This window comes from Benincasa hispida, chromosome 9 (assembly GCF_009727055.1).
Source record: "Benincasa hispida cultivar B227 chromosome 9, ASM972705v1, whole genome shotgun sequence".
In the NCBI taxonomy this organism is placed as follows: Eukaryota; Viridiplantae; Streptophyta; class Magnoliopsida; order Cucurbitales; family Cucurbitaceae; genus Benincasa; species Benincasa hispida.
This window is the reverse complement of record NC_052357.1, coordinates 64,387,674-64,400,393: the sequence shown is the minus strand read 5'-3', so window position 1 is coordinate 64,400,393 and position 12,720 is coordinate 64,387,674. Positions and strand designations below refer to the sequence as shown.

The 12,720-nt window shown below is 34.5% G+C and overlaps 1 protein-coding gene and 1 pseudogene across 4 annotated transcripts; both read right to left on the bottom strand.

Moving 5' to 3' along the window:
* Positions 1-2,836: 2,836 nt before the first annotated feature.
* LOC120085243 (PR5-like receptor kinase) lies at positions 2,837-5,886 on the bottom strand. Of its 4 annotated transcripts, none has more exons than XM_039041144.1 (3): positions 5,544-5,886; positions 5,333-5,409; positions 2,837-4,381 (listed from the first exon to the last, which is right to left on the bottom strand). In XM_039041144.1, the coding sequence occupies exons 1-3, from the start codon at positions 5,567-5,569 to the stop codon at positions 3,054-3,056; spliced, it is 1,431 nt and encodes a 476-aa protein (XP_038897072.1). In that variant the 5' UTR covers positions 5,570-5,886; the 3' UTR covers positions 2,837-3,053. The 4 variants fall into 4 exon arrangements, with proteins under 4 accessions (XP_038897072.1, XP_038897074.1, XP_038897073.1 ...); XM_039041146.1 differs by having other exon boundaries at positions 2,837-4,319; positions 5,333-5,383; XM_039041145.1 differs by having other exon boundaries at positions 5,333-5,383; positions 5,544-5,885.
* Positions 5,887-8,699: 2,813 nt separating this feature from the next.
* LOC120087073 lies at positions 8,700-12,470 on the bottom strand (annotated as a pseudogene).
* Between the last annotated feature and the right edge of the window lie 250 nt (positions 12,471-12,720).

The following is a 12,720-nucleotide window of genomic DNA, read 5'->3' as shown; positions in this document are numbered from 1 at the left end:
TAGACCATTTTGGCTATTTACTCGAACTTGATCCATCTTGATGTCTCTACGTAAAGTTCAAGTATTCATGTAATAGCCATGGATCTTAGTTTATTGGATTTAGACTTTACGAATGCAATTTAAAGATTCAATAACAACTTTATTGAAGAAATGTTGAATAACATCTTTATTGATAATAGAATGTGTTTTACTTTACAAAATGCGAGTTTTAGGACACATGACCCAACAAATAGTTTATAGATTTTTTTCCAAATGGGGTTGCATAAAAATCCATTACACTATTGGTCATGCAACATCCCAATTTTAAAAGCAATCTCAAAGAGGTTTTCCAAGTACAATATGATGAACCAAGTGGAAATCAGACGTATGAACAAACAATGTGTGGTGGTGTTTGTGTTGTGTTGTTTTTGGCAATACTTACTGAAACCAAGGTTGCAGATCTTGCAAAATGGTAGATCCACGTTGTGAATGGGCTAGGCTATGGCCGAATGCTATATGTTCATTGCAAATCTAAATACAATGATTTAGGAGAACAGAAGCTTAGTGTTGGAAGTGAATTCAATTGGAGATTTAGAGTATAGTTTTTTAATACGACGTTGTTCTGGTATTACTTGAAGAAGCCAAATGCACAACATTCATCATTCCAAACCTTTTGGATTGAGAGCATATCAGTTTGGCTCTATAATATGTGCTACGATTCTAACTGCATGTGGATTGCTAAAGATGATGGGATTTATTTGAAAGACAACACTAATCACATTGATGTTTTGATTCATGATTGGGAATAACTATGCACCAAAAATACATTGCTCCATTATTGTATATGGCTAGTTTGGATTAATATAAGGTTTTGGTTACTATGAAGTTTTTTTTTTTTTTTCGGAGTGTTTAAGTGGTCACACCAGGGAAATATGAGAAAAAGAAAATATAACTAAAAAGTAATTGACATGTAATTTCTTTTCTTGAGATTGGATGTTTACATGTTGTGTTATTCACTGACTGGAATGGAAAAAGAAAAAGAAAATTAGCCACATCCTTTTTGTGATATTTTATTTCTCATCCTTTTTGTAGTATTTTATTTCTCTTAATGAATTTTTTTTTTTTTTTTTTTTTTTGGCATTTAGAGGTTTAGGCATTCACCAAAAAAAAAAATTATTCTTGTTGTACAACTTTACATGTATCACAATTTTTTTTTCTTTTCTTTTTATTTTTCCATTTTTTGTACCTTGACCTTAATCCTGAGCTACTTATGAATTCCTGTTTATTCGGGATTATCTTTAGATTTGCATGGGTGGGGGTTGGTTCAACAGCGCTGGCTCAAATAAGCCTCCCATTTCAAGGGTAAGACCGGGTAGATAGCTAGGGACATAAGGTGCAAGACGGAATTCACTCCTACCCGCTTCTAGGGATAGTAGAGAGGTTGTTCCCTTAAGTGCCGACTCTAGGTCTTGAACAATGGGCCCCACCCTCTCATTGATCCGAGAGGGACTCGATTCAGTGATTGGATCACAAACCAATTGTTCATTAGATGATCATTGGGTCTTAAGGAGCAAGATGTAATCAGGGATAAAACAGCTTTTGACCCAGCCGTTATTACAAACAACTTGTGAAGGGTTAACTTCCTAATCATGGTTATATCGAGTGGACATAATATATCTACAGTAAGAGAAATGCAACTATTGGGCTTTAGTTGAGTGACCCGGTAGTTAATGAATAGTTGTTAATTAGATTAAAGAGTTTAGTCAGTTAATTGCGGATCGTTAGAGCCCATGATCGGTAGGTTCATGAGGTCCCCTACTAGCTCATATCGGACTAAACCTTAGAACAGTAAATTCGGTTTTTCGAGCAAAGCGTTAAATATATACGATATATTTAACCTAATGTTTAATTGTGAATTAAACATAAAGAGGGAGGAGGGATTCATATAAATTGGGATTAGTGTAGGATTTAATATTAAATTAATTATTTAATATTAATTTAATTTTAAAATTGATTATTAGAATTAATTTTGAAATTAAATGGAATTGGTCAAATTTGCATTAAAAGTCAAATTGTTGACTAGGTAGAAAATGTGATGGAAGTCAAATGGTTGACTTTTAATTTTTGAAAGTCAAAAGTAAAATTTATTGACTTTGGACTTTGAGAGTCAAACTTTGACCAAGCTAGTGGAAAGATCCAATATTTGTGAGTGGGAAATTCCAACTATTGAATTGGTAAGTGTTGTCTTCATTTGGAGACACTTGCCCCACTTAATCCCACTTTGAGTTAGTAGTTTTTTTTAGTGTCAAATTCTCATCAAACTCAAATTTGCATGTCATGCATGAAATGACCTATAAGTAAAAGAGTTCTATGATATTTGGTTCTTCTTGGCAAAGTGGAGACTTATGAGATTTTTTAGAAAAATCTTAGGCCTAAAGCTCTCTCAAACCTTAACATATTCCTCTCCAAATTAGTCACTCATCGGATCCCACCATCTCGTTCTAAGGTCGGAGAATAGTCGGAAAGATTCTCGTGGTGGTCTACAAACCGTTCATGAGGCGATTGAAGCGGATTTGGAGAAGCTTCAAAGTCTACAAAGATTGTATTCTTTTTGCCTCTTATTTGCTTAATTTGCATGCTTATCTTTATAATTAACCTAATTAGAGTACTTTAGATCCATACTCGATCGTTCATACTCGATCAAAACTCCCCAGACATCAGAACTCTCCAGACATCATAATTTCCCACATCTTATATCATCTCCGCGCCCCAAACGGTCCCTGATATTTTTCATAAATCTCTTTTTCTCAAATTTTTGTTTTCAAATCACCAACCAAATTTAGGGTTTAGGGTTTAACTTCACCAAAACTTTATTCTATTTGATGGTGGGTTCCCAATTAAAATCAGGATTCCAAATCAAAATAAGAGTAGCAAAAGCTTACATTAGACCCATATTTCAACTTTTTCTATTCTGTAAAAAAACAAAAAATGACCTTTCATTTAACAACAATAATAGATTTGTAAACAGATGAAGACTTTTCTACGATATTATACAAGTTTTTCTTACCAATAAATCAAGAGCTAGCCATTTGTATTTCGTATTTTCTCATGATTGTTGTAGTCTTCCTATACCATTGAGAATTTGTATCTCTGCTCGTCGAAGAATCTGAACTCGTACTGCTTGTTTGTTGTGAACTCGTTGAATTATTCCCCATTCTCATTGGATTCAAATATTGAAATGGCTTTGCTGGTGGCATTATCTCAACTCCTCCCTCCAACATCTTCACCACTGCACTCATTGGCGGTCGCCCGTCAGGGGAGTCCTGCACGCACCAGAAAGCCACCTCACACGCTCGGTTCGCCGTCTCCTTATCTTCCTCTCCAATGCCACAACCAACAATCAGTTCTTCTAACTTACCATATTCATAAGCATCCCACACATGTTGTGGGAACCAATCAGGATTCCCAGAAACAGTTGTGTCAGCATTGCTCTTTCTTCCGATGATCTCAAACAACACCATTCCGAAGCTATACACATCGCACTTGTGCGTTATTGGATAGTTAATCAACAGAAATTCGGGCGCCGAGTAACCAGGAGTGCCTCGATAGCCGCTGAACGAGATGTGTGTATTGTCCCTATTGCAGAGCTTGGCAAGCCCAAAATCACCAACTTTGGGGAAGAAGTTGGCATCTAGAAGAATGTTTGCAGGTTTAATATCATAGTGAATGATTCTCTGTTGGCATTCCTCATGAAGATAAGCAAGACCTCTGGCTGTTCCAATTGCTATATCATGTAATTTTCTCCATTCAATTTCTTTTCTTTTGCCAAACAAGTACTTGTCCAGAGATCCATTTTCTAAGTATTCAAAAACAAGTGCACTCATGAAATGGTCATAGCAAAAACCATACAGCCTGACCAAATTAATGTGATAAGTCCTGCAAATTGATCCTACCTCAGCCATGAATTGCTCTTCAGCCCTTTTGTCTGAGCTTCTCTTCAAAACCTTCACTGCAACATTCACCCCATTTGGGAACTTTCCTTTGTAAACCTCACCAAAACCTCCAGATCCAAGCCGTGTCGAGTAGTTGCTTGTGAAGGTATAAAGTTGGTCAGCAGTGAATCTGACTGGCTTTTCTTCGGCAATCTTGCGGAAGAATTTCTCCATTGTTGGTGCATCGACTCGCCAAATAGCTGCAGAAGCCATGCTAAGTTCAGGTGGAGGAGAAGCAGGTCTAGGAGGCGCAGGTCTATATGGCGCAGTTATAGGAGGACCAGTCATAGGAGGTGCAGTTATGTTCCTCAACTCCCTTACAACACCTGGTGCAGCTTTCTTGGCAAACTTAAAAGCACATATGGCAATCACCACAAAAACAACCAAGGAAACCACTGAGCCCACCACATCTGAAGTCAATAATAGCTATTCAATCAAAAAGTGTTGGAATGTTTGGAGAAATTGGTATGGTTACAGTCCCTCTTCATACTACGAATAGAACTAAGAAAAAACTAGTTCTGAAACTCTGTATTTAGTTGCTCAGAATCATCATACTTAATGAGAAATTGAAACTTTATTGGCCAGTTTGATAACATTCAACTGCTTCAACTAGGAGTTGAACTGGTCTTGGGGTTTAAAGGACAAGAAGACACACCACCAAGGCAAATAGCAATGCAGGTTTATATTTCCGTAAAATTAAAAACAGAAATGGAACAGGAGAAACTACTTTTTGTTGTTTCTCAAATCTAACCCATTTTTTAAACCTTTTTTAAAATCTAGAAACAAGAAACGACAACAATTATCAAATAAGTCTATTGGTTCAAAAATGAGAAATAGGAATAAGAAACAAGAAACAAGAAATAGAACGTTATCAAATAGGCCTTTACGTCCCATTTGGTTATTGGTTCTTGTTTTTTGAAGATTAATTTTATTTTCTCACTGTTTTAATTTTGCTAATTATACATTTGAATTCTTAGCCAAAATTTGGTTGGTAATTTGAAAATACCCACAAAATGAAATGTAGAGAACATAACAAAGAAACTAAAAGGTATAAGTATAGTGTCAGTAAACTTAATTTTCAAAAAGAAAAAATCAAATGGTTATTAATTAGGCGTAGGTGAATTCATACAGTTAGAAAACAAAGTCTGTCTCGTTGTAGTTGGGTTTCAAATTTTATTCCGAAATGTGTAATAGACTTTTTAGGATTTTCAGCATATTCTATAAGAAGAATACTGTATTATGTATACATAAATCTTTTCTAACAAGTAATAAATAAAAATATTGAACTAAAGAGGTTCTTTGATTTTCAGAACAGAAGAAACCTCTCGGCTTCAACGAGATCACAGATACAGTATACTTACATAAAACAGTAAAGGACTTCACTGGATCGTCGCCGCCGGAGCCTGGCGGATCTGGAGGGAAAAGGGAGGATGAAGATCTGAGATTATTTTTTTAAAAAAAAACGTTAATAATATAAAAGTCAAATCGATAACTGAGATGTACCATTACCATCCGACATTGCAAAAAAAGTTGTTGAATACTTGTAAGATTAATAGAGTTGCAGATACTTACTGGCATAACAGAGCGATTTCGATCATTTCTCAACGCCTCTGAATGCGCTTGAAACTGGCTAGGGTTTTGTGAGCGAGGGGGATTTACAGGCGATTAGCGAAAGTGGAGATGGATTGAAGGAGTTGATATGGTCCGATTCATGAAGGGTCTGATTCTTGAATGATTGGAGAAGAATCGGAAGTAACCTTGAAATTTCCATGGTTGACTTCTTTGATTGGGAAATCAGGAATTTGAAATTTTCCATTTGCTGATAGAGAGAAAGAAGATGACGTGAGGGGGAAGAAACAGGGGAGGGAGAAGATGGCTTCAAATTTCGCGTTACACTCGTTAGGCTTCGGGGTGTCTGGCCAGTTGGCTTAAAACGAAACAAAACAGCGTTGAAAATATCATACAAAACATATAATTTGGTCCATTATGTCGGTTAAGTTTTTTTTTTATATAATTGAGAATAAGATTTAAGTTTATTACTAACGCACTTCTATGTTAATTGAATTACAACGAGTAAAGACAACATAATTTTAGACTATATTTTGAGAAAAATGGCACATTTGATGATTGGGCACAAAATTATTCTGATTTTCTATGGAATTCATGTTCAACGTCCATTAATGTACGTTTATATTAGTTGAAAAGTAATCCATCAATGGTAATGTAAAAAATGAACTCCAACGGATTACTTTTGTTGTTGTTTACTTCGTAACCGTAATGAGATTTGGGGCCTGCATTGAATTTGGAATTAAATCGGAATAAAAAGTGTTCAATCTGATTGCGGTTGAAAATTATATGGGACCCACTATCTTTACCGTTATTGTTATCGTTACCAGTATAGATATTGTTATGAAAATTATGAATTTGTCACATTTATCATTACTTCTACCATTGACACTACTATTACTACGATTCATCTATCAATGAAATCTCATTCCAATTACACCAATTTTCATTACAGTTTGGTAGATGTGACCTCTAATTTTAGTCAACCAAACTTTTTTTTTTCAATTTTCAAAGTTTGGTTTGAATTTTAAAAACATTCTTAAAATGTGGACGATAAAGCATAGAGATCAATAGAAAAAAAATGTATCATATGTTTAATTTACAAAACTTAAAATTAAAAATCAAATGGTCATCCAACCGTTTAAATTATTATTTTAATGAATAAACTATCTATGTTTATTTTTCCCTAAATTTAATTAAATAAAATTAATGTGGACCTCCAACGAATTTAAAATTGGCGTTGACATTGATTTGCAGAGAAAATCGTAATAATTATGTGCCCATGCTATTATTAAAAAAATTATTTCCTTAATCATCAAACATACTTAACCCTCTTTTTCAAAACAACATAAATAATTTAGGCTCATCTACTAACCTTTTAGTTTTCTATTTTTAATTTTTAAAAATTAAGCACGATTTTCATCTCCTTGAGTAAAAAGAAATCGAATTTTTAATCAAATTTTAAAAATAAAAATAAATATTTAAAAGTTATGCGGTCATTTGATAATCAATTAATTTTTTATTCTTGATTTTTTATTTTTAGTTTTTAAAAAATTGATCTGTTTGTACTCAATTTAGTTTCCTATTTTTTCAGATAATTCAAAAATATTGATAGACTCATATTAGCGATATGGTTTATCACTAAATTTAATCTACATAATTAAAGGATTAAAATATCATTTTAGTCTCTACTTCAATGGTTATTCCATTTAAATACTTATTTTTAAATGTCTAATTTTGTTCACTATATTTTTAATAAAACTTAAAATTTTTAAACGTATAATTTTGGTCACCATACATATCATCCTCTTTTTCTTTTTATTTTTCAATTATTTTCCTTCTACAAGTCACGTAAAGGTCAATATTAATAACAATGATTCGGATCTGAATGACCTCAACCACAAGCTCTTGATCAAAACCCTCATTTCATCCAGTTATCAAATCAACGGTGTTGATCCCATCATTCCAAAATCAAATAATAATAGACAGAAAAATTGCATAGATGATCCAAGATAAACGAAAAATGGGTATCTTTTTTAAGTCAATAAATTTTGACATTTTGCTTATATCATCATCGTATGAAATTACCATTTTAATTCTAAATGCATTCTTCTTTTATTTTCTTTATTTTGCCGTGTTTTTTCTTCGTTTTTTTAGTTTCTTCTACTTTTTTCTTTTTGTATGCATTTTTTCTGCCTTTCTTCTTCCGTTTTATTACTTTTGTACTTTTTCCTGCATTTCTTTTTTTTCTTTTTTTTTTTTTTTTGCATTTATGCTATTTTTTTAGTATAGAGCATTAGAGCATCAAACAAACTTCTAAATTGAGCGTAGAAAATATAACATAAAGCGTAGAGTATTGAGAACTGAGAATTGAGGAACATGTAGTTAGCAAAGAGCATATAACATATAACATAAAGCATAGAGGGTAGCGCATTAAGTATTGAGTAGCATATAGCATAGAGTATATAACATAGAACATGGAGCGTAGAGCATCAAGCATTGAACATCGAGTATCAAGTACCAAGAAAATTTATGAATCACAATATAGAGATGGTTTTTAAGGTCAAATAGGTAAATTCACGTGATATTAATAGAATGCCACTTTTTCGGCCCTCAAAAAAAAACCACAATAAGAGACCTCATTTGCCTCAAATTCCGAGTATTCATATCTCTAATTGGAACCTCTCATCTCCGGCGCCACCATTATTTTCAAATTTATTAGATTTGAAACTAACAAACGCTGGCCGATATGTTGGCCTCCGCTGAAAATTTCGATATCTTTAAAGAAACATTCTCCGATTTTCACGATCAGATGTAACCTCCGCCGGCCAGCCTCCACACATTCCAAGCATATATATATATTTTTTATGCTTGAGATAATATCGATTTTTGGGGTGTTAATTTAAATAGGGAAAGAAGAAAGTGAAGTTGGAGAAGGGGAGGAGAGACAGCACTGAGAAGATGAAGTTGCAGAAGAAGAGGATGTGGGAGAGAGAGAATTAATTTATTCTTTAACCCAAGTGTGTCTTGCTTTTTAATTTTCTGTCTTATTTCAATTTTTTTAAAAAAAGTTCTTATTAAGTTGTCAAATAAGCATAACAAAAATTCAATTCTCTCACTTTACATATTAAAAAAAATGAAGAAGATGAAGGAAGAAGTCGATTGTATATTCATCCCTAAATGTTATAAATGTCAAATTAAATTATAATAACAAGTTACATATAATCCCTGCAGATAAAAATTAAATTTAATAAAAGTATTTTCCAAAGCTTAAGTTTTAACATGACATTTGTAACTTACATTAAATGTCCTGATTTCATTTCTAATAGAGTACACTACATTTTTCCATGACAGGGAGAGCTTGTATTTTCTTTTAATAGGTAAAGTAAACCAAATGACTACATTTTTCCATTATACATAAACATATATATATATGTGTATAAGGTGTACGGTACTTTTAAGCCTAAAGACCACGCTTAAACTTCCAAGTTCTAACTCGCCTTTTTATTTTTAAACTTCAACTCCACTGTCAAATTGATAACTTATAACTCGCTTTTAAACCAAGAAAAATCAAGAACTAGCTATCTCTATTTCGTACCTCTTCATTATTGGAGTATCCTTCTTGTACCAAAATGAACTACTTTCTTCATTGGAAGTTGAATAATCTGAACTATTACTAGTTTGTTGCGGATTCCTTTTTGGAGCTGGATTCAAGTATAGAAATGGCTTTGGTGGTGGCATTATTTCTACACCTCCTTCAAGCATCCTCACCACTGCACTCATCGGTGGTCGGTCGTCGGGAGAGTCTTGAACGCACCACAAAGCAACCTTGCACATTCTGTTTGCTCTCTCTTCATCGTCCTCTTTAATGCCACACATTCGAGTAAACTCTTCTAGTTTACCCTTTTCATAATTCTCCCAAACATGTTGTGGAAACCAATCGGGGTTCCCAGAATCCGTAACTCGAGCATTCCTTTTTCTTCCAACAATCTCAAACAATACCATCCCAAAGCTATATACGTCGCATTTGTGCGTTATGGGATAATTATTAATCAAGAACTCCGGTGCCGAATATCCCGGCGTGCCTCGATGACCAGTGAGAGACATGTGAGTACTATCCCTGTTGCAAAGCTTGGCAAGTCCAAAATCACCAACTTTGGGAGAGAAATTTGCATCCAACAAAATGTTAGCAGGCTTTATGTCGTAATGAATGATTCTCTGTTGGCATTCCTCATGCAAGTAAGAAAGACCTTTAGCAGTCCCAATGGCTACATCATGTAACTTCCCCCAATCAATATCTTGATTTTTGCCAAACAAATACTTATCTAGAGATCCATTTTCCATGTACTCAAATACTAATGCACCCACATATATTGGTCATAACAAAAACCATAGAGCCTAACCAAGTTTATATGGAAAGTTCTGCCAATTGTTCCTACCTCAGCCATAAATTGTTCCTCTGCCTGCCCGTCCGAGTTCCTCTTCAAAACCTTCACAGCAATCTTCACCCCATTTGGAAACTGTCCTTTGTAGACCGTACCGAATCCTCCCGACCCAAGTGGTGCTGAATAATTGCTCGTGAAACAATATAGTTGTTGAGGAGTGAACCTTACAGGCCTTTCTTCCGCCATTTCTCGGATGAACTTTTCCATTGTCGGTTGATCGATTTCCCAAATCTGAACTACATTTGGGACTGAATGTGTCACGTTTGGTGTAGCTGAAGCAACTACATTTTGCAACTCGTTTACAATACCTTGCCTCACTTTCCTAGCAAAGCAGCAAGAGATTGCACCAATGACAGCAAAAATCACAAAACTCAAAAGTATATCTGCAAGTCAATGTTTTTATTGAAGGTGGTGAGATAAAGAGAATAACTTGTGACAATAATGTCTCATATTTTTCTTAAAAACAGTGATCAAAGGTACTCACAAATAACAGTTCCTTGAGTATTGCTTTGGCCATTGTTACTCGGCAGAGAGAAGTATGATGACATTCTGAGGGAGACAAGTTGATAGTTTGATAAAGAGTTAACGACGTGAGCATTTGACAACAGAATCAACCACAAAACATCAACCTATGTTTGAATCTCCCTCCCTCCCTCCCTCCAGACATCAGTCTCTTTTTCTATGCCTGTTAAAAAATCATTAGAGTTTCTATATATTCTCCTACAATATATTGTTGTAATCACTATGTCTCTTACTTAAAATCGCTATCCTCATTTCTACCATAGCCCAAGTGCGGAAAGGGAAGAATTATTTTTAAAAGTGCTATAACATTGGTGATACAAACCAGGATTTGGAAAGTTAAATTATAATAGTAAGATATTGTACTACTGCTTAAAAAGAAATAAAAACGATTTTTTGAGGTAACTGCTAAGTGAACATGAATTTTTGAGCTTTTGATCATTGAAAGGATTTGATCTCTCCCACTAATTTCGCTAAAGTTTGTTGGTCTCTTCAACATGCCTATCTGATAGGAAACAGAAATTAAGGGAGAAAAATAATAGATAAATGTTATTCATATAAGAAAAGAGATGCAAAACTTCCAAGCTCTTAAGGGCCCTGTACGCTTCCAGGACTACTCTCCAAAATATGCTTACAATAACCTGATTCCTCTAAACAATTCACTAATTATTAATTATACACTCCTAACAACAATTCTCACACATTCCCNCCCCTATAGCCTCCTAGCAACTTAAAGATCAAGATTCCATTCTAATCACAACTCTTCACTGATTTGCTTACTTCTCAGTTTGAATGGTTGATCAACAGAACATCATACAGCAATTACCAACTAAACTGATCAAAATATATGAAGAGAAACAAATTCATTATAGTGAAATCAAACTAATCCTGTCACGAAGCCTAAACACATTCATTTAATCGCATTTCCGATCGAGGGAGATTAAAAGAGAGAGAGAGTTACATTTACTTGGTAGGAAAATCAGAAGAATGCTAAATCTGGTTCATGCACAGCAACTTTTTCCTCCCATGTTCCTCTTTTTTGACCTTTCGTCTTTCATCGCCTTCTATTCAATTAAAACTTTCTGAGATAAATAAACAAAATAGAGATGAAATTTCGAAGAAGAACCATTCCCATGGCCCTCGCTCGTCCCGTCATCAATTCCTACAGAAACTTAAAATTTGACTTTCTCACCAATACTTCAACATTTCATTCAATGATTGGGTCATCCTAGACAGCGAAAGATAAAATGAATATGAACAATCAATGTAATATGTACTGGATGAACAAACGAAATCCTAATATGATTACCGAAGATTTTGAAACTTCAATTTCAGAGCTGACTGATGGAGTCAATGTACTCTGTTTGTGGTGTAGAACTGCTCTTCCGAGTCTTTCCAAGCTTCTTCCAATGGCTAATTTCAACTTCATGGGACCGGGGAGATTGATCGGACCCGCCATGGCTGTGTGATTGGCCCGGCCTTTGCAGGAAGAACTTGCAAGAACCAAACAGTATAGAATTAGAAGTCTCGCTTGACAGTTGGATTCAATAAATTCCCGCGTAGTTGGAATTGAATGCTAATTTTTAATTTTTCCCAAATAAATAAATGGGAAAGTGATATGAATAACCCGAAATGGGCTTTTGCCTTTTGCCTTTTGCTTATGCGATTCTTGTGAAATTACCAAAATCATCCTAATTCTTCTTCAATTTCTTCATTCGTCCTCTTGATTTGCAACTTCTTCCATCTGCTTCCTTCTTCTTTTGTCTTCTGCAACCTTTTCTTTTTCTTCTGTCATGTTCTTCTTCTCTCTCTCTATAAAATCAAAGATGGAAAGTTAGAGTGTGAATTAGAGTGAGATGAAGAAGTGAGAGGAAGAAGCCAAAGCGAGACCAAGAAGCAAAAGAAAGAATTTGAACAAAGGAAAATATCAAAGAAAAAATTGCAGTTGTATTTGATGAGGAATGAGAGGGAGAAGAAAGTGTTGGATTTTTATAGTGAAAGTGAAGGAACTCTTTTGACAGAGAACTCTTGAGCGAAAGTAGATCGTCCAAATCCCATTTCAATTGAATGCATACCCTTACAGTCAACAAGAATAGATTATGCATAAAACTTAAATTACAGCATACTAACTCATAATAAACAAAAGGTTTAGAGATTATACCTTTGAAGAATCGTTCTTCAAGTTAATCCTTCGATTGTACTCGTTCACAAACGCATCG